This window comes from Pempheris klunzingeri, chromosome 12 (genome assembly GCF_042242105.1).
Source record: "Pempheris klunzingeri isolate RE-2024b chromosome 12, fPemKlu1.hap1, whole genome shotgun sequence".
Lineage (NCBI taxonomy): Eukaryota > Metazoa > Chordata > Actinopteri > Acropomatiformes > Pempheridae > Pempheris > Pempheris klunzingeri.
The window spans coordinates 18314436-18339196 of record NC_092023.1 but is presented as its reverse complement, the minus strand read 5'-3'; the positions used below and the strand labels follow the sequence as shown (position 1 = coordinate 18339196).

The 24761-nt window shown below is 43.8% G+C and overlaps 2 protein-coding genes across 2 annotated transcripts; one reads left to right on the top strand and one right to left on the bottom strand.

Annotated features, from left to right (window-relative positions):
• Nucleotides 1-633: 633 nt before the first annotated feature.
• Nucleotides 634-4665, bottom strand: gpr137ba (G protein-coupled receptor 137Ba). Its single transcript, XM_070840868.1, has 7 exons — nucleotides 3969-4665; nucleotides 2771-2820; nucleotides 2398-2620; nucleotides 1894-2040; nucleotides 1637-1765; nucleotides 1256-1377; nucleotides 634-1148 (listed from the first exon to the last, which is right to left on the bottom strand). The coding sequence occupies exons 1-7, from the start codon at nucleotides 4347-4349 to the stop codon at nucleotides 1031-1033; spliced, it is 1170 nt and encodes a 389-aa protein (XP_070696969.1). The 5' UTR covers nucleotides 4350-4665; the 3' UTR covers nucleotides 634-1030.
• Nucleotides 4666-10190: 5525 nt separating this feature from the next.
• Nucleotides 10191-23569, top strand: nid1a (nidogen 1a). The gene is made up of 20 exons (XM_070841023.1): nucleotides 10191-10480; nucleotides 12109-12411; nucleotides 12489-12715; nucleotides 12823-13121; nucleotides 13222-13362; nucleotides 13979-14230; nucleotides 14517-14717; nucleotides 14854-15087; nucleotides 15225-15362; nucleotides 15921-16049; nucleotides 16802-16945; nucleotides 18238-18357; nucleotides 18850-19077; nucleotides 19245-19417; nucleotides 20342-20468; nucleotides 20555-20726; nucleotides 20863-21020; nucleotides 21104-21227; nucleotides 21887-21999; nucleotides 22981-23569. The coding sequence occupies exons 1-20, from the start codon at nucleotides 10277-10279 to the stop codon at nucleotides 23109-23111; spliced, it is 3618 nt and encodes a 1205-aa protein (XP_070697124.1). The 5' UTR covers nucleotides 10191-10276; the 3' UTR covers nucleotides 23112-23569.
• The last annotated feature ends 1192 nt before the right edge of the window (nucleotides 23570-24761 follow it).

The following is a 24761-nucleotide window of genomic DNA, read 5'->3' as shown; positions in this document are numbered from 1 at the left end:
TATATTTGTCAGCTGCTGTGTGCTCAGATGTTACCGTCCAGCTCCAAATGCCTCTGGGCCGCAGGACCTGTGTGTTTATTATGCACTAGTCATAATTACTAGTCCGTAAGCATTTTATTATATAGTATTTATCTACTATTGGTTTATGTAAACCTGTTTGTCCTGTGATTCAGGATTCAAAGATTTGTCACATAAGTGATCTTAAAGTTCTATTACCAGACTAGTGTGGGAGAAGAAGGGGAGAAAATTAAGAATTAAAGATAGATACATGCAGGAGAAACTCAATGAAAACTGAACTTGAACTGTTGTATTTTCCTCGGTGGTATTAACCATTTTAACTGTATTCCTCAGAATATGAGATTTATACTTATGAATTCATCAAAAACGTGATGGTACCATGTGTTTAATAAACTGTCTAACTGAACCCACAGTTGAGGGCGCTGCAGTGTGCTGTGCTCAGATGCCCCTTTGGACACCGTCACCTTTGATCTATGATGGAGAACTCTAATAACTTCACTAAATTTAGCAAAACTGTCAATTAACCTCTTAGAAAAGTTCCTAAAACATGAGCCCCATTCTGTTAAGTTATCTCTAAATTAATAAATGATATAAAAACTGCATTTTTCACAGCATTTAAACTTTTTTTTAATATGAATTAACCTCTATAGAAACACATCTGTATGAAAAAGAGCATCGACACTACAAACGATAGTAAGTACAATACATATTACAAAAGTCAGGAAATATATATTAGGCAGTATTCAATATAAACTATACAATGAAAATGTTTAAGAGCAGTTAAAATTCGATCATGCTTTGTACAAGGAGTGTGCAAAACTAACGTCCCGTCAGTGGACCTTCGTATACTGGCAGAGAGAAAAAGTCTGTTAGTTCTTCTTCTTCTAGACAAAATAGAACGTGTTGAGCAGAGGCCGACTTTCAGCCCCATGTGCCACCAAGAGAGACTGTGCAAAAATATACAAATAATAAAAACAATCCACAGGTCAGCAGGAGTCCCTGTGAACTCTGGTCAGTAATGGCTGAGCTCCTCTGGAGGAGGAGGGAGGTGGTAGCTGTCGTCCCCCCCGATGTAGGCGCCGATGCTGCTGCTGCTTTGGCTCCCCCACTCGTAGCTGTCAGCGGCCAGACTGCACATCCAAATAAGCAAACGCACATTAAAACGACCCATTTCCCACCTGCCACGTTCCTACTGCGCGCACTCCGTTTTAGAGACTACAGTCGTGGTTGTTTGTACCTGGCTTGGATGTTCTGAGGCATGACGCTCCACGCCAGGTCATCGTCGCTGTCATAACGCCGTGGGTTGTCGAAGAAATAAGACCTGGAGGAGAAGACGTGACCAGGAAGCCCAGAGCCGCTCTGCAGGACAATCAGACGAGACGATAAACAGGACAAAATAGGCGGAAGGTCCCTTAAAATAAAGCAACATCTCCTCTCATGCTGTGTGAGCAGTTTCACCAAAGAGTGCTTTTCCTTTTCCTAAAAGGCGATTTCCAATAATTCATAAGGAAAATTACATTTTGAGTAGCTGAACTCCACTATGTTTAAATAATTATAGGTTTATATTATGTTGTGACCCCAAACTTTAAACAGTAACTGAGGGTAATCGCTGGCTCACCCGGTCTTGGTTGGGCTGCCGAACTCTGAAAAAGAAAACCACGAGGGATGTGGGGAGCAGCTCCCACACGAACAAGATCACTCCGAAGACGATGTAGCCGGTGTCGCCCAGAGTCGACTGTAAATCTGCCTGAAACACGAACATATACGAATAAATTAGAAACTCTTTACTGTGAGGTTTTAGGTTTAAGACATGACATCATGTTCTTTTCATGTTAAATGATAAATCTGAAGGCACTATGGCCTCTGGTGGTTCACCTGGTCTGAAACGTTGTACCAGTCATAGTCAAAGGAGTTTATACTCTTGTTTGAGAGCCCCAGGACGACCAGGTTGTAGCAGGCCCTGGAAGAGTACAGGAGGATGACGATGACTCCTATAACCGTCACCTGGCACACCGACGTCCCCTGCACAGAGTGAAGATACATTTGTGGAGACTGAAGGCAAGAAGAGCTGTGGGCTCCTTTAAAACAATTCATTCAGAGCATCAGGTACGACGTCTTTTCTTCAAACAGCACCGGTCGTTTTGTGAGAGAACACACGACCCAACTGTGCTGCAGCCACCAGCCGCTCATGCACAAGAACCAGACTGTGTTGCTAGGAAACAGTCGCTATGTACAGAGCATAAATTGCGCGGAGAAGTGCATCTTCACATAAGGGTGCACGACGCCTTCTCATGTCAGTCATGACGCAAATCACCATGAAACTTTTCACCCAGAAGGTGAAACTACAGCAGCACAAGTGGGGGGGGGGGCAACATCTACCTTGGACTCCAGGTAGATGTTGGCCAGTGACATCTTGGCGATCTTGTAAAGACACACGGAGAGCGAGACGGCACACAGGACGAAGAGCGTGTCGTTGATCGCGACCCTCACTAGTACGACGGTGTGGGCTTCTGCAGAGGACATCCTCACCAGCAGGGCGCACACTAAATTCACCACTAAGAACACCAGGCTGATGAAGAGGAAGAGCAGGTACAGCGGCAGCCTGTGGGAAACGACAAGCATATTTACATTGCACACGTTTTAGTTTATCACTTTAGCAAAGACAGTCCCTGCATTGTGCCAAAATACTGTAATCTAGTAAATGCATATGACTCGTGGCTGCCCTCTCCCAAAGGTCACTGCCTGAGCTCACCTGTACCTCAGCAGCTCTGGAGCATACTTCGACTTTGCCTTGAAAACAACCTGTGAGAAGAAAACAAATCCTGCATCATGCAAATGCATCACGCTGCTTTAAACTGCCCATTTTCACTTCTGTATTCTCACTCAGTGGAAAAAAAAAAACCCAAGACAATCTTTAAAAACAGGAACCTCACAGTTTTGAACTTAAGTAACACAGTGGTCTCTCTCTCACACACACACACACACACAGAGCCACGCTTCGTAACACCTCACCGTCATCTCAAAACTATGACTCAAAGCAGCACAAGAGGATTATGCTAGAAATAAGCTTTAGGCAGAGAAGTTATGATTTGATATGTGGAATAAGCACACAGACGAGGGACTGATTCACTGTTCTGTTCTGAATGAGGCAGCAGGTAATATTTAGTGGGCTGTCCTTACTATCCAGTACTGTTTACAGCTGAAAGAATTAAATGATTAACAAAAAAAATTCTGATAATCAAGTAATCTCTCCAAACAATCACTGAATGGACTGTTGTTTGGGCAAAATCAGCTATTTGTGATGGTTTTTAATTATTAATATATGATAATTCATTGATTTATGAAAATATGACAGATTAATCAACAATGGGAGTTAATCATTAGGTTTTTCTCTCTAAATGATCTTATTAGACTTATTATTAAACTATATTTCATATATGACTGGAAGCCATTTTATATTTTGTCATTTGGCTGCTCAGTGATGAAAGGTGTCATCAGCCAGTTCACCAGAGGACAGTGTGTGTTTAAAGATGCCCTCCAGACACGTCCAGGATATAATGAATAACTTCTGTCTAATGCTGCTGCTGCTTCCTCACACACACACACACACACACACACACACACACACACACACACACACAAATCTGGTAACTTGTTAAAAGCTATTAACGTCACATCTTTTTATGGCCTCCTAGAAGAATCCAGAATCTCTTGTTGGTCCAAGAAGCTGCATGTTGGACCTGGATCGGCTCCTTAGTAGTTCAAAATCCTGCTCTGCTCACAGTTCACTTGCTGTGTGTGATCTTCTTGTAGAAGTGTGAAAAACTAAATCTGCACATCAGCTGCTCTGTACAGTGAAATCAAACCTCTTTCCACTCAGGAACCAAAATGTTACCCTTCTATCCCAAACATCCCTGTAGTGATGTTACTGCACTGAGCTGCAGACTCACCTGTGCGAAGTAGAGGTTCATGAGGCTGAGGGTGAAGAACTGCAGGCACACAGGGAAGCAGTAGAGCAGCCAGAAGGGAAAGGGCCCCAGAGTGTTGGCTGTGACAAAGTTTCTGAAGTAGAAGGAGAAGAGCACGGTGCGCAGGGCCGACCACAGCAGGCACAGGGACAGGAACACCGTCTGGTAGCTGAAGCGCTTGTGTCGGTACCGCAGGACCAGCCAGAGCTGGACGTAGATGAAGATGAAGAGGAGGGAGTAGAAGACGGTGTAGACCACGGTCAGGCCCAGAGTGACGTACGGGGGCACGGCCGGGCTCAACGTAGGCAGAGGCAGGGGCTTGTCCATCGGCGGCGGCTCCTTCTCCTCCAGCGGGGCCTCCATGACCTGCTCTCCCCGGCCGGAGGGAGGAGGCAGCGGCGGAGCGGCGGGGCCTCTGCCGGTGTTCGGCCGCCGGTCTCCGGCTTCACGCTGCCGGCCTCTCCAGCTCTCACGCCCCGCAGATCCGCGGGAAAACTAAGGGGAGAACGAGGCCGTGAATGCGGGCTGTCAAGAGCGGAGAGGGGAGGAAGGCAGGGGGAGGAAAACCAGGCGGACTTCCTGCTGCAGGGCCGGAGACAGCCGGGGAGCGAGGCACATGATCAGTGATGAGAAAGAGCCGTTTGTCCGCAGCAGCAGCAGGAAGCTGCAGCCGGAGGCTCAGTGCGAGCTCCAGCCTCACCCTCCTCCCCCCTCATTACGTGACGCTACGCATCAGCTGACGCACGCTACTGTACCTTTAACCCTGTGATGGGGCTTCCCACCACCGCACTGATCCCGGGGGAGCAGCTCTTCACTTTCAGTTTGGAGGAAAGTCATCGCTCATCACCCTGGGAAGCTGAGCACATCAACACAGCGCATGTCTGCAGGTGGGCCTGCAGTGAGTGCTTTAAGATTAGATAAGATAAGATCAACTTTATTGATCCCGAAGGAAATTATTTTGTCTCTAGGTGTGTAAAGTGTCTTAAGTGAAAATGCAGAGAAATGGTGCCTAACAAATTAAATAAAATTAAATAAAATAAGTACAAACATCATGATAATATCACTCCAACAGATGTTCTGCATCATCTCAGAAGGTCTAACCTACAACTGTAAGTCATGATCACAGATTATAACATGTTAAAAAGAGTACTGCACCTACTGAGTATTGCACTTAAATTACTAAGATGTTAAAAAATCAAATAAATGGTTAAATGAATGCAGTCCCAAATATCAGTCAAGCTCCAAAAATGCCGGATCCTTAAAAATTCAAATCAGAAGCGTCTTTTAAACCCGCACACCCACAGTTTGTAACACAGACTTTGTGCTCTCAGGGCCAAGGAAGACATCATACAACTGATCTTCATGTGTAAAATCACTGGAAGTCCCCCTCAATTTATAGCCAAGGTCCGGACAGAGTAGCAGGACTTGGTTTATGGTCCATGGAGAAACGTATCTAATCTGCACACAAACCCCAGTGATGTTTGTTGGGGTTTGTTGTGGGGCGTGTGAACATGAGGGAGGCCGAGGATGGAGGTCACTCCTGCTCACCTTTGACTGCTGTGATACATTAATCTGTCCTCAGGCGGGGGCACCACCACACCACCCAGGCACCACACCAAACAGGCTAAGGTGCTGCCCTCTTGGCTGTCAAACCTCAGTATGAAAACCAAGACTTTTGTTTAAGAAATGGCCTCTGATGCGTAATATGTAATAAAATGAACAGATGAATAAAGCTTGACCAAATGACGGAGAACTAGCTGAAATAAAAGCAAAACATATGGTCAAATAGTTTATGAATACATGTGATGCACAATACTACATCATTTTATTCCCAGAGTTCCCTAAACCTCGGCTTAGGCCGCCGTCTCCGGTTTCATCTGTGGAATAAAAACTGATATTAATAAAGTGGTGATCTGGTGACGCCTCAGTCTGATTGGTTGCAAGGCAACACGGTCAGAGAAAACAGACTCACTCAAACACTGAACAAGTCACAGCAAAAAGCATCAATCCCAGGGTAAATATCCCATCAGCCACTGGGAGTCCAACAAGGGCCCAGTGTGATAACTATTAAAGTGCAGTGAATATGGACAATGTTATAAAATAGATGGTGTGTTTAGGATACAAAGACGAGCACTGTTACTGGGTGAACTACTTTTAAAAGTCCCCAAAGCTCATTTTCAAGTTCATACTTGTATCTGGAGGTTCTTGTAGAACAGGTTTACACGGATTAATGTTAAAAAAAAAATAATTTTTCTCACAGCAGACATGGCTGCTGCAGCTGTTTTCAGCCCCTGTCTGAACGCTCCATTTTTAGAAGAACAGAACAATCTGCTGCTTCGGTCTCGCTTTCAACATCCTCAGGAGGAGCTGGTGTTAAGTGAGGAAAACACAATGGCGGGCAGTGAAGTGGGGGTCACGATCAACAGATCCCCTTATGACATCATAAAGGGAGCCAAATCTAAACGTTGCATCTTTATGTACATTTACTGAAAGGTGGAGAAACGGAGACGATGTTTTTTTCTCATAGTTTGGATGTCTTCAAGCACGCATATTTATATTTAAAAGACATTAAAAAGTGCATTTTGCATAATAAAGGGCCTTTAAATTCATGAATAGAAGCAATATCATCAAGTCCTGAGACCATGAATATCATATTTTCTGTTCTGATAGAATTTCACATAAATTAGCCCTTGAAAAATATAATAAAATGAACATACAACATAAGTCTGAGACTAATTTGACAATCTCTAATATTTTCATTTAGATCTGGAAATTATGATAAAGTTTGAGGTTTCAGAAACACTTAAAACACAAGACATTATGACGCGTAAAATGAAGAAGAAATATTTAAGATCAAATTTAAACACATTTACACGTATTTACCAATTTAAGTCCTTTGTGCAAAAGGTCAGATTTCCTTGAGATGTATCCATGTGATTTGATCTTCTTCCCCTTTCGAACAAAGTAGTTCAGTTGGTCTTGCCGTGCTTTATTTACATTTGATGGGTAGAAATAGTGCAGAATCTTCTATATAACTTCATCATTTCACGTCATAAAGTCTGAATCCTCAAACTTTCTCATGATTTCCAGGTTGACGTGAAAATATTAGAGATTTTACAAAGCGGTTTCAGACTATTGAACTCCACTGAAAATCAGTTACATCAAACAATATTTATCACTGAAAACCTTTTTGTTGGAGAAAACTGTAAATGTAAGCTTCTAAAATGACCAGAGGGTGGCACCGTTGAGCTGTATAAATATGGAGGGATAAAGAGGGGAAGAAATAATGTTCACACACCATAAGGTGCTAAACCCAGATGAGATGATTAAAACAGTAAAACATACAAAACAAATAAAGAAATACATGTTTAATTTATGAGTTCACTTATGAATGCTCTCATTCCAAAATGTAAGGTATCAAGTTACATATTTAAAACCCATTTAAGCTGTGCAGAAAAGTGTCGATGCCCAGTACATTCTGATGACTTCTGATTTCAGCCTTTGGAGATAGTGTCTGAAGTGGTAGCTTTCCTGATTTTACAACCATAGATATGTAAAACTCCTCGTCTCCAGCCTCAGTACAGACATCATGTCAACTAATTCACTAGTACGGTACAAAATCTGCAATGAAAAATAATCTTTTCAGAAGGTGACTGAGACAAATCTTACATCATATTACAAACACTGTTTGTGTTCTGTGTTTTATCAGAACATGTAGCAGCGAGATAAAGCCCCTCTTAGTCGTATAAATGTTCTTTATACCACACTACTGTTGGGGAAAAAGTCATCTTCAAGCCCGAGCAGTGGAGAGGCTAAAAATGGAGAGTTTGCCCTGAAGGAGAAGCTAAATAAAAGGCCACTGAATCATTAGGATCACAGAGATTTATCCACTTGGAAGCATAAATGTGCTCTTTAACTTTCACAGCTTTCTGGCCGTTGTGTCTTGTGTAACAAAAACTGAAGTTTTGGCCTGAGGGAGACTCTTTGAGTGCTCATCCAACAGAGCGGTCATCTTAGAGTAAATCACAACTAAGTGTGAGAGAAACTTCAGAAAAAAAATAGACATGTTTTGTGAAACTATTTTTTTTCTCCATTCTTCCACCTTTAAAGGAGCAATCCACTAATTTCACACATGAGGACTGGTTTATGGTTCACGAGGAATGGTGTCATGTGGGTGTTTACCGCTCAGGGACAGTCTGAAAAAAGACATTATGGAGGTGCAACATGGAAAATGCAACTGTTGAAGAATTATTAAGGTCCTTTAAATGAATTAATAAAGTAGAATCCTGCATTTTACTGCTGTAGCTGTTTAAAATGCACTGATTTTAGCTACTTTATATACTATTGGGTAGTCAGTTGGTTTAATCTACAGTTGTGCATCATATTGTATGAAATCAGCATGTTTGTAACAGATTCATGATAGTTTTGTTCTCTTCATTAGTTTTTCTTTTTATTTCTTTTTTAAAATGTTTGTTTTCAGTTCAGTTTCTGTTTCCTGAGTGCGTTTGCTCGTTTTAGCTTAGTTTGTATTGTTGAAGATGTTTAGTTTTCATTAGTTTCAGGATCAGTCTTAGCTTTTTATTATAATATGCGGTATATTTGTCAAGTGTAGACGTAGACATCACTGTCTCAACGAACAAATCCACCACCGTCTCCTCATGATTGACAAATTAACACAAACTAAAACTAAAGACATTTCCTGTATATCTTTATTTTATTTTAGCTAGTTTTGTGAGGACACCATATCACTTCAGTTAATTTTCCCCAACAAACATCACTGGGGTTTGTGTGCAGATTAGATACGTTTCTCCATGGACCATAAACCAAGTCCTGCTACTCTGTCCGGACCTTGGCTATAAATTGAAGGGGACTTCCAGTGATTTTACACATGAAGATCAGTTTATTCATCATGAAGGAATGAGGGAGAATTTTCTCAGCCCATAAAGGAACGCTAAATAATTTGTCACAAACATTCAAATTCATAATCTCTGAACGTGGAGGTGCGTGATTTTCACTGGACAGGAAGGGTATGAAAAATTGTAATCTGAAAAGTAACTAAAGCGTTCAGATAAATGTGGTAAAGAAGAACAACTTTGTGTGGTGGAGCACATGTGTAAAAATGCATAAAATAGAGATACTTAATGTACAAGACCCATGAATTTGAACTTAAGTACAGCACTTGAGTAAATGTACTTAGTTATAATCCACCACTGGGACAATGTAGGGTCCATAATTCATAGTTTCTTCTTTCAGTTTCGATATCTCTTGTAATGAAATCCAGGCCTGCTGGTGGATATGGGTAAAGATCACAGGGTCGCCAAAACATTACTATTAATCATCTTGGGATACCAAATTCTGGGGGCCATTTGTTATCTTATTGTCAAAACACAATGTTATCAGACAGTGTTTGGGCTGATGTCAGCACTACACACAAGGTCAGAGGTCGCTGAAAAATCATTAGGAACCATGGGGACCGTGAATGCCCGTATTAAAATGTCAGGGCGATGTGGTTGCTCAGATAAGTGGACCGAAGTGTTGGACGGATGACTGACCATCCGTTGGCGGTGCACAAACAGCTCCAAGTTGAACCATATTACCAGCATGCCCCTCATTATCCCAGCTGGAGAGGAGTCTGATAGCCACATGCCTCAAATGATTAGTGTATGGTACACTGCTCTGTGATATTGTCCTTTACATAATGTTTCAATCAAACCGGCCATGGGGCTCTGTTGCTGGTAACTGGTCCATGCTCTGATGACTATGCTCTGATGGCCCCTTGGCCTGTATCCAGATCTGCCAATACAGCTCCAGTGTTGTCCCTGTGGAGACACTTCGACCTCCCACACCGTGGCCCCTGCATTAAACTACCTCATCACGCCAACAGAGATGGCTGCTTTCTACTGTATTGGCAATACTGGAACAATGTGTGTCAAGTCAGGATTGAACTCAAGGGGTATGATGTGAAACTGACCTCAGTGCTGCTCAGTGACTCCCTCTGTCCAAACCTTAGAACTTTTTTCAAAGTGGGCCAAACTGCACATGTCTGGTACCACATCCCTTTAGGAATTGTTTCAGGACCGGCATGAACAGAAAAGCACAGACTACCTCTCATTTCTCTTTCCAGTGTTGTTGGTTTTACGAAAGCGGTCCTCAGCGCTCCCCCCCCTCAACTCCGCCCCACGTCTCCCAAACTCTGACTGAACTTTCTTCGGTGGAGCCCGTGCGTCACTCTCCAGTAACCTGGCTCGGACAAACCACAGGGCTGCTCGACCGCTCCTGAAACGCGAATAATGGGTTGGCAGGAGCAAGGCTGGCTCGTCTGTGCGAGTTTTCTCGGATTTGTGGCGTCGGTGCAGAGCATAAGGAGGGGAGAGCTTTTTCCTTTCGGTCCGAGCGCAAGAGACCAGTTACTGGAAGCAGGGAATGACCAGACGCACCGCCTCGATTTGGACAAGCCAGTGCTGTTTTATGATGGCACCTTCGACAGCGTGTTTGTAAGTTAAGCCATAACTTTGTCCGCTATCATAGTCATTTTAGTATAAGGAGTTATGGGTCAGAGTGGACTGTCCATCGATCTTGCGCAATTGCGCACACCCAAGAAACCCCGGGCAGTTCTACACGAAAAGGGATTAGTAGTTACAATCTTTTAACAATGTCTGGAAGTTGCAAAATATATGTGGGGCAGGGTATGACTTTTTTTTTGCTGTCGCCCTGGAATATCTGTAAATATTGATTCACTTATCATAAAGGGCTGCAGGAATGCATGTGTTCACGCATTCTTACAGCTTCCCCTGAGGTTATCATTTTACTGTTGACACAAAGACCAGAGTACTCCAGGAACCTTATTTTGCAATCCATCCCAAAAACTCTACTGAGGAGTCCTTGTCACATGACTGTGGGGTCAATAAGAAAGGATTTTATATATATGATTAAAATGTCCACATCCTGCCCATAACATACAGTATGGAAACTGTACAGAAGTGACTTTGGAGGCTTTGGAGAGTTTTTTAAACGACATAAGCATCATGTAGCTGAAAGCTGCACTGTTGTATGGGGCAGACAAACAGCCCTTTATTCCCTGTGACTCTCCTTGTGAAGGAAGAGTGTTGCATGTCTGTTTGAATTGTGCTGCATGTTGCCAACAGAGAGTGATTACATACAAAAGGTGTTTTCCCCTTGAAAAGCATTAACTTAACATTCAGCTTCGTCCATATCTTATTAAGGAAAAGTCAGTAGTGGTAGAAAGCAGATCTGTTTGAGATGTACTGAGGCAAAAAGTCATGGTGAATACATTAGCCTGAGGTTGAGTATAATTATTTAAATCCTTGTTGCTGCTGAATACCTGCATCACTCACCACAAACATATTTCTCTGATGCAGTCAAGATGGCCTAAAGATTTTTGGTTTCAATTTATGAGACAGTCTACCCTGAACCGTCTGTGCCCTGTAGGCCGACGGTAATGCTTTTCACACCAGACATGGTTATAAAAAAAAAACATTTTCTCTGATGATCAGGGGGTTTTATTGTCTCCTCCTGAGTGTGATTTATATTCCACACATCTCCGGTATGTTCAGATATCCACTAATCTTAAAGATCTCTCTCTGCTAGATCAGGATCGCTGATCATTTTCCCAGCTCTATCTTCCATTTTGGCAGGAAGTTTCTGTAATGAAGATTAGTGAGCAATCTTCTGGGTCTCTGGGGCTGCTCGTCGGGGGCATGGACAGGAAACAGTGCGACTGGGGCCAGGAATAGTGCTCTAGTTTTCCTCTGGTCAGGAAGTGAGGGAGCCCCATGTGCAGTGTGTGTTTTTGACATGAGCCCAGCTTTCCTTTTTTTACAAGCTCCGCATGTGTTCACATTGAACCTTAAGTGTGTAAAATGTGCGTTAAATGGCATCTTGTTTGTTCATTAGCGCTTTTGTAGGACATGGCAGCTGACTCGGATCATTAGTCTAATGAGTTTGGAATAAAGATCAAAGTGGGTCAGACTGGACTGGGTTTGCCTCTGCTGTGGAACAGTTCTTCATGTGTTGTTCCTAGTTACTATAAAGACAGTAATTTGGGGTTGCAATCATCTCATTTCTTGTTATCCCCATTACAAACCTGCACTTTTAATTTCAGATCAACACCAATGGTTTTGTTGCCACAACAGAGCCAACAAGCGAGTCGACATATCTTGGCAAAATGCCTCCAAAATTCGGCATGATTGCAGCTCTGCAAGGAGACCTGGACACGAGTGACGGTGTGGGGAAAGTTTTCCTCCGTCAGGACTCCAGCCCCGACGCTCTGCGCAGGGCAGCCGAGCACATCAACAGGGCCTTCCCCGAGGACGATGAAGTCAGTCCCACCCATGTTGTGGTGATCACCTGGGTTGATGTCGCCACCCATGAACCTCAAAGCAGAGGAGATGGCATTGGCAAGAAGGTGAGCCTCACGTTGTTATTCGAGTGATCTGTGGTGGGGCTGATCATTCACATGCTCTCTAATGTTTTATTACACAGAGGAACACCTTCCAGCTGGTCATTGCGTCCCTGGAGACCGCCTCCTATGCTATTGTCCTGTATGCAAGGGATGGGATACAGTTTTCCTCCACGCCTGCAGAAGGCAGCAGTGTTGTCATGCACGCTGGCTTCAGTAAGGGTTTGGTCCGGGGTTTCCTGTTTTCCACTCAGGGACCATACTATCGCACCACCACGGATGACGAAGCATCCGTCAGGGCTTTAGCAGAGTAAGTCAACCAATGGCCGTCAGCGCAGAGCACCGTTTCCTGACCAGAGTTACTCTTTGGTTAACGCTTCAAGAACAGTGACTGTAAAACACTGCTTCTCCTCATAGGGAGACCAACTCCGGCCTGCGGGGTGTATGGGTGTACGAGATTGGAACCTCTCCATATTTTACCAACGTGGCTCCAGGCGAGGTCACCGAGCTGCCCACTGAGGCCACACCACAGGGGGCCCCCGAGGGCCACGAGGAGGCAGCTGATGCGAGGAGGCCGGTGTATACCGACGGACAGCAAGTGGAGTACCCTCCGTTTGATGGGGGGCAGATTGAAATCCACTCAGTTCAGTACCAGCCACATCACCCTGGGAACCCAGAAGTGGTGGTGGTGGACGACCCAGTCATAAATGTAGATGGTGAGTCCACAGGAGAAAAGCTCAGTACATTATTAGTAGTTTATAGTTATTATCTCAGCTGTTCCTGTCATATTCTTACTGGGCTTTCCTGTGTTTCCAGTGTTCTCATATAACCTTGGGACATGTTCGAACAATAGAAATAAGTGCTCCCAGTTTGCCGACTGCAAGGACTACTCCAGTGGATACTGCTGCCACTGCAGACCTGGCTTCTATGGAAATGGGAAACAGTGTGTGGCAGAGGGTAACGTCACACTTTTGCTTTGAGTGGTCACTTTTCTTTTTACTTGAAATATGTGTCTTTAGGCAGTTTCCTGTTACATTCTGTGAGATCTGAGCCAATGTTATGAATTTTTTGAGCTTTTATGATACAATAAAAACAATAAAAACAAAAGCCTCCAAAGTAGGACGTCAAAAAGTGTAATGCTGCAGTTTTTCGACTGTTGATTTAGCAATTTGCCAGTAAGAGTTTCCCTGTTTTGCTAAATTGCAGCTTATCATAGCAAAAGAAAGTGGTCGGATGATAAAAGGGCAAAAACAGCTAATGTAGCTATAAATGTTAGGTAAATGCCAAACGGTTTAGCTTTGCTTGCTAGCTTTTTAAATAATATCATTACACATTAAACAGTTTCTGAATTGTTACTATTGAAACATCTTTGGCAAAACACGATATATTAGAGCTAACTTTCAGGTTAGCTTGCAAAAACTGTTGAAAAACTGAGGATTTAATTATCCAGAATACATTTGTGTTAATTGTTCTTTTGGGTAGCTGCCAGATGTGGAGATGTTTAACAATAAATGTATGCGTTCTGCTCTGGAGTCTGGTAGATCATCTCTGTGGTTTTGGTTTGTTTTTGCAGGAAAGCCACAGAGGATGAACGGTAAATTGAACGGAAAAGTGTATGTGGGCAACTCTCCTTCGCCCGTGGAGTTCTCCAGCAACGATCTCCACTCATATGTTGTGGTAAATGATGGCCGCTCCTATGTGGCCATCAGTGACATCCCTCACACCGTTGGGCCCTCGCTGCAGCCCCTGTCGGCCCTGGGTGGGGTGATTGGGTGGGCGTTTGCTCTGGAGCAGCCTGGCTTCAAGAATGGCTTCAGTCTTATTGGTGAGGAAGAGATTTCTACAACTGCACTAAGAGTATCTGACACCTGGCAGCTTCTTGTGTGATTTTCTCACACTTTGCTCAGTTAGAAAATGGTAAAAGATTCGGGAGGCATGCATCTTTGTACAAAAACAAATGTGAATGCTGGTCTGCCAACCAGCTGTGGTTTTATTCACTCTGTCCAGCTGAATTCCCCTCACATTACCTCAGCTGAGACAGAAGAAGGAAAGCCAAAGTTCATGCAGCGCCAGGGTCTTAAAGTGAACCTTGTCTTCTCTGTCCGCTTCAGGGGGGGAGTTCACACGTCAGGCTGAGGTGACCTTTCTGCCAGGGAATGAGAAGCTGACCATCAGACAGGAGTTCAAAGGCATCGATGAGCATGACCACCTGGTGGTGAGCACGGCCCTGGAAGGCCGGGTCCCCGAGGTGCCGCGTGGCGCCACCGTGCAGATTGACCCTTACTCTGAGATCTACCAGTACAGCAACAACTGTAAGACACAGCTTGAACGCAGAAAGTCAGTTTCTCCTGCTTTTTGCACAAAACTGTCTATCCAAAAGAAAACGAAATTCTTAAGACTGAGAACATCATAATCTACTTGTTCTCACCTGCCTGTCATACCTTCCAGTGATCACCTCATCCTCCACTCGGGACTACGTAGTGAACTTGCCCGATGGCTCCACTGACACCAGGACATATCAGTGGCGTCAGACCATCAGCTTCCAGAGCTGCCAGCATGATGAGTCTTCCAGAGACGTAAAACCGACTCAGATGCTCAGCGTGGACCAGGTGTTTGTCATGTACGACGCTAATAATGAGCTCATCCGCTTCGCCATGAGCAACAAGATCAGGGATGTCAACGGTGATTATTTTTTGTCTTCCTGTTTTGGTCTGCGCTCGCTTCCTTCCTGGAGTGCAACATATAACATCCTGGCCAAGGACTGTTTTACAGGAATTACTTTTTTTATATTTTTAAAAACACACTTTTTTTTTTCCCAGGGGGGCAGCCAGAGGAGAACCCATGCTTCATTGGAAGACACAACTGTGACACCAACGCCGTGTGCCGACCTGGAGAAGGAACTCAGTTCATCTGCCAGTGTGCTGCTGGCTTCAACGGTGATGGCCGCACATGTTATGGTAAGAATGATGTGATACAAAAGAAATCCTTTGCTTCCATTGTTTGTGGAAACGAAGAGGGTGTAGTAGCCTCTTGATTGTCACCGCTAATGTATTTTCTGCTTTCAAGTAAGTCAAACTGCTTCCTCAGCTGTTTAATTACATCAGACTTTCTAAAGCCTTCCTTCCTGGGGAACTGGGCAATCTTGCCAATTAGCAGAGGGAGTCCCACATGGTGAGCAAAGTTTCCCATACTGCCCGGACAAGGTTAACATGACCAGCGTGGCCCTCATACACAGCCTTTGCTCTAAAGGGAGTGTAAGAGTCTTTTTTGCGTTTGAGACCAGACAGGAAGAGGTCTGAGGCGCATACAGTAGGAAAAAAAAAGGAAGGAAGCATTTCAGACAGATGGTATCTTGAAACATTTGTAATTAACAGCAATCTAATTAGGCCCTTCTCCTCTGATCTCCTGACATCTGATAATGAAGGACGCTGATTTGACAGATCCAGACTTCAGAGCTCCGAACTCAACTCGGACCTAGTTATTAGCATATGATAATTGGCTTCTCTCTTTATCAGACATTGACGAGTGCAGAGAGAATCCCCAGACCTGTAGCTCCCACGCTATCTGCAACAACCAGCCTGGGACCTACCGCTGTGAATGTGAAGATGGATATCAGTTCGGCGGCGATGGGCAGACCTGCGTTGGTGAGTGGTGTTTGCGCGCTGCTCAGGTCAATTACATATTTCAGAAATGTCACCTGGTAGTTGGGATGAACGGGTTCGGACATAAACTGTAATAAAATGCATTAAAATATTAAGTAGACCACAGTGAGCTAAAGATAAAACACATGCTGCTAAGCATAAGTACACACATACAGCTTTGAACTGACCAGTATAATATATATATATAGAGATTACATAGTCGAAAGTGTGATTTAGGTTTTAGGTGTGTGCTTTAGGTGTGTGTGTGCGTGTGTGTGTCTGGGTGTATTCATCAGGCCTAGGTCAAACACTACACCATCACACCACATTGGGAAAGTTCAGTCTTGAAAAAGCCCAAGATTAGCCTGTCCTGCTGCTAATCACCAGCTGTAACCCAATATATTAAAGGAGTAGTTCAATATTTTCTGAAATGTCACTTTATAGCTTGTTTGTTTAATCTATACTAACACCGAAGCTAGCTGTTCCCCCTGTTCCCAGTCTTTATGCTAAGCTAAGCTAATGGGCTGCTGGTTGTAGCTTCGTGGTGTTGATCTTTTCGCTCTTGGCAAGAAAGCGAATAGATGTATGTAAATGTTGAACTATTTCTTTAAGATAATCAATGACAAACAGCATTGTAGAAAATGTTAAACTGTGATGTCTGGTTATTTTGACATGCTCTAACATATCTGGACCTCATTTTAATCGCTGTGTGCCAAAATGAATTAACAGCACTTCCCTGGTCTTTTCGTCCTCAGAGGTTGATCGAGTTGTGGACGCCTGTGAAGAAGGCACCCACACCTGTGACATTCCTGAGCGCGCTCAGTGTAGCTACACCGGAGGCTCATCCTACATCTGCTCCTGCCTGCCAGGGTTCATAGGAGATGGTAGAGTCTGCCAAGGTACTGACTTTTTAGATTTTCACGCTATTACTCGTAATTAGTTAATGCGTAATCAGTTTTGATTTCCTATAATGAATTAGTGGTTGAGTGTTAAAGTGGAATCGCAAAAAAGTAATTTAAAAAAGGCTTTTAAGTGGTAAAGATGTTATTTTGTGGTACTCCATTCAGGCGGTTTTGGCAGCACGTTTCATACACAGGGGTAGATTCAAGGGGAAGTACAGAGAATTTACAACAACACAATACAAAGCTAAATCAACACAATTTGAAAGAGCAAGAATAAAAAAGCTTTAGAATAATATTACTAATACCATAATAATGTGTGTCGTAAACATTTAGTTGAAAACATTTCTGAACAGTAAGGTTTTCAGTCTGGTGTCAAATATGTATCTATAAAATATTCTATATATAATATAATTTAAATGTAAATGTCATAATTCATTTTAATATATTTTAAATTAATCAAAATATTAAATGATTATAATTAAACACTGTAAAAGTCTACAATATATCTATAATTATATGTGTGGCACACTCCAGGTTTTATACTTGTTCATGTTTGCAAGAGTTTGAAATCTGAGAAAGAACTGCTGCCAAAAAGCTTCACATTGATGGGTAAATGTGTTGTCGGTTGACACCGACATTGTGAAAATGATTTTAGTACCTTCTGGAAATGAAAAAGTTGCAATATAGAGTGTCATAGCAGTGCTTTGTTACACATACAGGACAAAACAGTTCCTTCTTCAGTTGCCTTCATCATGTGATGACGAAGACCAACGAAAACACAAATCTGCTGATACTAATGGCTGTCTGCATGGCGTTTTTGTAAACAGTGTAACAGCAGTAATGTGAAGTATTTCCAGTCAACTAAATGAAAAATCAGCGGGATAGTCCTTTAATACAAGCAGACCAGATTTCAGAACCATTACATGCACCTTTAGGCAATAATTGTCAGACCATGTGCTCAGGACTGGGGGAGGTGAGATTGCATAATACATCTGCAGTGACTGTACAGTGAAACATGAAAAGCAGATGGACATGAGTCGGCGTGCGGTGTATATTTTGGCTGGTCCGCAGTAGCACTTGTTGATAGTTTCCATTCTTTCCGTGCCTTTGCTTGATCTTCTGCACTCTGAGGACAGTTTTAGTCATGAGCTGACCTGGCTCATAGTGTAGATCCCAGACCGTAAAAGGACGCGACAAATCGGACATGCAGAAAAACATCTTAGCTCATACAGTGGGCGACTGGTTGTTCCCCGTCCTCACTCACCCTCTTCTATCTATCCTGCCTGAAGACATAGATGAGTGCCAGCCGGGCAGGTGCCATCAGGACGCTGTGTGCTATAACACCCAGGGATCATTTACCTGCCAGTGCAGGCCAGGTTACTATGGCGACGGTTTCTACTGCTCTCAAGGTGAGTCTTTGGAATGCTATCTCTTTTTGACAAGCACACCCGACATCTCACTTACACAGGGCATCGTTGTCGGTCCACTTGATTTTCTATTCAGTCTGCTGTCAGTGCTGCTACATGTTTATTTTAGGTATCTTCTGTGGGAGTTCAGACGGCTTTGGTTCCCATTTAGTTACAGACTCAATACTAGAATAATGAAAAACGGGTCATTTTCTTTCTCAGCATTGTTTATTCCACCCATTTGGACAAGAGGAGTGTTTGGAAATGAGTTCCTCGCCAGAGTATATTGGTGCCAGCTGGAACCTGTTTTTCATTTTCTTCTGGATAGCAAAAGGAATCTGTCATGTCTTATGAGAGATGTGGGAGTTTTTTGCGTTGCTGAATTTAAAGCAGAATGTGAAAAGAGATATAAATGAGCTTAGGAATAAGTTTGTGCCATTGTTGCAAGGTGTCTGTGTCCCTCCTGGAGCTCATTTATTGGTCATTTGTCTCCAGAGAGGACAAAAACACAATGTGAAGCCCACAGAGACAGCCTCCTGGAGGTGACGGAGTTTGGTCCACGGGGCCCCCGACCTTCCGTTGGACAGTACGTCCCTACGTGTGACGAGAACGGCGCCTATGAACCCATGCAGTGCCACGGCGGCACGGGACACTGCTGGTGCGTGGACCGAAACGGGCAGGAGATCCCTGGGACTCGCTCCGGGCCTGGCAGCAGACCGATGTGTGAGTAAATCATGTGTGGACAACAAGAGAAACGCAGTGTCTCTCACTGTACGTTAAAATACGCACCACCAGTGGAGGCTCTCAGGAAGCTTTTCTGTTGCTAAACTCTTAAGGAGCTATTTCCCCTCCACAGGACCCCCTGATTTTTCAGTGTTTGTCTCCGGTAGGTATCGACCACGGTGGTGTGCCGCCACCCGTGGGACCCACCCCCCGACCCGACATCCACCCCCTGCCTCCAGGAACGCACCTGCTGTTTGCCCAGAGCGGCAGGATAGAGCACGTCCCACTAGAAGGTTACGATATGAAAAAGGACGAGGCCAAGGCTGTCCTCCATCTCCCTGTGAGTCTCTCCAAGTGAACTTGTCTTGTACAGAGGAATCATTTGGCTGAGTGGATTCATGTGACCCATTTTTAGTTGCAGAGTTATTTTTTGGTCTAAAGCACTTGCCAGGAACGTTAAAGTGATGTTATCTAACAATCACTGTTTCCTCTCTTGTAAATTTCCCCGTCGTGGGACTAATAAAGGAATATCTTATCTTATCTCTTAATAACATTTTCTAAGATATCTTAATAGGCTTTCCTGCTTATGAGGTTAAATCTGTGTTATGACCTTATAACAGGTAATATTATACTGCATTTTTTATGTCTGCTCATGACAGACAAAATGCTAATAAGATCTTAGAGCTACAACAAGCACCTTCAAGTAAAGAAATCTTTCACCGTGCAGACTTAAGAAGACTCTAATTTCATCTCAGGCACATGTAAAGTCAACATTTCAGTATGTGTGATCACTCTGACTGCACCAGAGAAAACAATCAGAAAAAACCTCAGTATGGTTGGATTTCTCATTTGTGCGCACGTCAGCTCATCCTCTTACACAAGTCGTTCCCTGGTAAAAACACTTATATTCCATTCTAGCTCTGCTATTGCCCCATCTGCTTCATGCATTCTAGGCCTGCACTTTATTGGAGGCACATGGTGACACTCACGCTAATTACTAACATCAGTCTGACATCTTTGGAATTGCGATCTGCATTTCTTGTTAGGCTTATTACCAAAGCGGCTGGTCTGAAGTCTGTGTGTGTGTGTGTGTGTGTGTGTGTGTGTGTGTGTGTGTGTGTGTGTCAGTGTGTGGCTGTGTTTGTTTGGATTTACGTCTAGACATTAATGTCAAAAAAACACATCTGCTCCGTGTTTTGTCTCTTGCCGCTCTTGTTTGAACAAAGTGCACTTCAAAGATTGTTGCTCACTGACCCCTCCGCAGGAGAAGGTAATCATCGGAGTGGCCTATGACTGTGTGGAGAAGATGGTCTACTGGACTGAAATCACATCACCCTCAATCAGCAGGGCCAGCATCCAGGGGGGAGATCCCATTGCAGTCATTAGATCAGGTAGCCTTCCTGTTCACTTTTATCCTTCGCTCTACTGGCCCCGTTTCATTTGTGACCGTCTTCATGACACAAAAACCTCTCGACAGATCTGGACAGCCCAGAAGGTATCGCCATCGACTACCTGGGACGAACCATGTTCTGGACGGACTCGGTGAAGGACCGCATCGAGGTGGCCTCTTTGGACGGGTCTCAGCGGCGCGTCATTATAGACTCTGACCTCGTCAACCCCCGTGCTATTATCACTGACCCTCCCAATGGGTGTGTACGAAAATAACTAACTATTCCTTTAAATCTTTGTAAATATACACCTGGATAGCATAACAGTTTGTTAACTACTATTAATACTGTAATCTACTTGTAATTTCTGATTTATAAGTCTATGTCCTTCTCACAGAAACATATACTGGACCGACTGGAACCGCGACGCCCCCAAGATTGAGACCTCGTACATGGATGGGTCCAACAGAAGGGTACTGGTTAAAGACGACCTCGGCCTGCCAAACGGCTTGACTTACGACTCTCAGAGCTCCCTGCTTTGTTGGGCAGATGCAGGTACTGTAGATTTCAGACAGATGACTCACTATATAATGATGTCTGCCTTTTGATCCGCAATAAATGTAATCTCTTGCCTGCAGGCACACATAAAATGGAGTGCATGCATCCCGGCCGGGGTGACCGCAGTAAGATCATAGAGGGGATTCAGTACCCTTTTGGAATCGCATCTTTTGGGAAGAACATCTACTACACCGACTGGAGGAGGTTTGACTTATTTATTATGTGTGTTACATATTGGTAGGGGTTTAGCTAGAGTTTGTGTGTACTTTGATGTGATTTGGATAGTTTTAAATGACCACACTTTGGGATTACTAGCATGACGGACATAACTCAGGTTTTATCCATGGTCCACTGTGCTATAACCTGTCAAGGCAGAGGAAGGGGAGGGGAGGTCAGAGGTCAAAAAGCTCCCCACACTTCAAGCACTGGCCCTCCACGCTCTGAAGACTGTGGAGCTTTCTTCCCATGCGGCTGATTCTGTATGTTAGCCACTACAAAAAGATGGGGGATGGGGTGTCTATTTATGTGCGTGTGTGTGTGTGTGTGTGTGTGTGTGGGGTGAGGAAGCGTCTTAAAAAGTGGCAGCTGCTTGCAATTTCTCAGCCTCAGCGTCTGCGAGTGACCTGCCCAGGGCCTCCCTCTGATCTCGCCAGGCCTGTAGCCTTGCTGAGGAGGGTTGAGAGGTGGTGCTGGTGGTGGGGGAGACGCACAAAACTATGTCGGTTATGGTGAAGCAACCCACCCTAACCCTTACTCATTCTTGACAGACTTTAAACAAAACACAAGGAGGCAGGATGCTAACATTTCTCATGCTGGGACAGTCCCGGGTTGCTGAACTCTTGTGCTGATTGTGTTTACAACAGGGATGCCGTGGTTGCTGTGGACCGCCATGCCGGCAGGGAGTCAGACGAGTTCCAGCCTCAGAAGCGGACCAAGTTATATGGGATCGCCACAGCATATGCCCAGTGTCCTTCAGGTAAAAATCCCAGATGTGAGGGTGAAACAAAGCTCTTTTATTTATATATAGCATTAATCACTAGAGAAAACTCTTTGTATTGCCTGTAGCACTGATGTGCAGCCCCACTGAGGAGCCCTTCCTAGAAAAAGCTTGACCCTTCTCCAATTGGGGGCTACCTTTGAGTCATACCTATTAGGCAAGGCAACAATTCAGAGTGCTTCACAGAATAAAAAAGTGGTACAGTCGAGGTAAAACAGGTTATAACGGAGGGTTAGGGTTAGTACAGGAGTACAAAGAAGACATTTACAGGATAAAACGATCAAGAGACAATTCAAAAGGACTGGAAAAGTGAAAAGTATGTTAAAGTCATATGTAAAAGAAATGTAGAGAATAGAATAAGGTAGGTGTTACAGAGCAGACCAGTGCTGCCCTGGATTTATTAAAAACCCTGGCAAACAGCAACAGTTTAAGCCCTGATTTAAAGGACTGTAACACGGAGGCAGATTTTCTGGAAGTTTATTCCAGGCATGAGGGGCATGAAAACAAAAAAAAAAAACTGCCTCTCCATGCTTTGTTGTTTTTATGATCCATTCCTCCTCAGGACCTAGCAGCTCAGGTTTATGCCCTCTGCAAAGAACGCTGAGTGCAGACTGCGAACAAGAAAAATTGCAGCTTCGCTCCTGAGCCTGAAAGCAACAGGAGGAACTCTGCAGCTAGTGTTCATCATTAAATGATTCAATGACTGATGTTACCGTGCAGCTCCAGGCTCCGTCCTCCCTTCTAGATAAGGCTGCATGCACGAGGCCAGGGAATGTGAAGCTGAGGGAGAAGGGGGCCTCCAACATCTGGAGTTTGCTATGTGTTTCCTTTAAGTATGTATATATCTGTAAAGCAAGCGGTGAAGAGACTGTTTCCTGCTGCTCCCCACCACGGGGGCTTATGATTTGAAGTGTCCTGGAATGCACTTCATTAATAAGTTGTTTTTTTTTCTTCTGCCAGGACAAAACTACTGTTCTGTGAACAACGGGGGCTGCACCCACCTCTGTTTAGCCACCCCTACCGGCCGCTCCTGCAAGTGTCCCAGCAACGCGGTAGGAGTGGGCTGCGTGGAGAGAGACAGCGGGTACTGAGAGGAGGCGGCGGTGCTCTGACAGCTGACACTGTTTGGATTGTTTGACCGCAAATTAGGAGCCACTCAGCATTACTAAAATATAGCTGCTGAAAATGCCACTGAAATCCAGAGGTGAACTTACTGTGCCTTTTATTTCTCAAAATCAAGCGTATCTACATTTTTACATTTCCCATTGCCTTGATAAAAATCACAACCGCCATTGAGAATTGTAAATATAAACACCATTATTTCCTGAGTGCACATAAACTGAGAATAAAGCTCAAGGGACGACATAATTTAATGTGAACTTCATCACAGCACTGCGTGGCCTCATCTCATGTCAGTTGCGTTACACTGTGGCATGTTTGGAGAAGCTTATCTCATGGAAGTATTATTGTGGAGAGCGACCAGTGTCTGTGCAAGCTGGTGGGATGAGTTTACATGCTGGGCAGCAAAAGAATAAACGTTTTTCTAACATGCTGGTCTGCTGTGTCTGTGGCTTTAGTGTGAGAACAGCGACATCGTGTGTCGGACAGGGTTCAATGCCTGTCGTACACAGCCTCCACCATGGCTGAACAAATGACCACATTAATATCTAGAAATGTAGAATATCTGTGTTTAAAGGGCACATTTATAGTCCCTACTATTCTTAACAAGTGTGCTCCTTTGATTTATTATGAATGTCTTTTTAAACTATGGTAATTATCATCTCCTTTTTTATATCATATTATATATTCATAAAGGATCCCCCCACATTATCATACATCTGTATTTTCTTTTAAACAGAAATGTACCTGATTAACTGACTGAGCCACCACAAGTAGTGAGGAAACATTACACGGGGTGGATTTAATTTCCCAGGACTCTGGTCTGATGAGCAGCCCTCTCATGTTTCTCATTAATGTCTCCTGTAAACTGCAGCTCGGCTGGAAGAGAAGCTTCTGGTTTGTTGTTCTCACTGCAGCTCTTTTCCAAAATGCAGTGTCAGTGGTGCATCGTCTCTGCTTTGTTAATGTAAAGGACGCTAATCGCTGCCCTCCCTCCTCCGCGTGTCTGGCGCCCCCGCAAAAAGGGAGACACTCACTGACGTCAGTGGTGCGTTCAGGGGCTCATGATAAACTCGGGATATTGTAATCAAGAAACTACAGGAGCTGCAGCCTTCTTGAAACCACAACACTCACATTAGGGCTTCGACTAAATGTCCATTATTGATTTATCTGCTGATTATTATCGCCTAGAAAATGTCAGAGAAAAGTTTTTAACTAATTTTATCAGGCTGAAAGTGATGTCATTTAGTTTACTCAGACAAATAAAAGCATTTTTATTACCCCATTATTATTACATTACACATTATCACAAGCTCACTAATTAAATCCCTGAAATGTTCATGTCTCATTAAACAACATGCAAACAAGTTTGACACATACATGTAAAAACAGACTTGGTGACCAGTGTACCAGTCTGTGTGTGGTGGGCTACCTTTACCGTGGTGCATTGGCAGGTTTCCAGAGATCCATCGAACGCAGCGCCGTTCATCAGCGACACACTTTGGAATGATCGATCGATTGATTGATTTTTTTTATCCAATGGGAGAGCAAACAGGAGTCAGTGGACATTTACATATTGTTTTATCCTTCCCTCAAACTTGTCTGCGAGGAATATTTAGTCA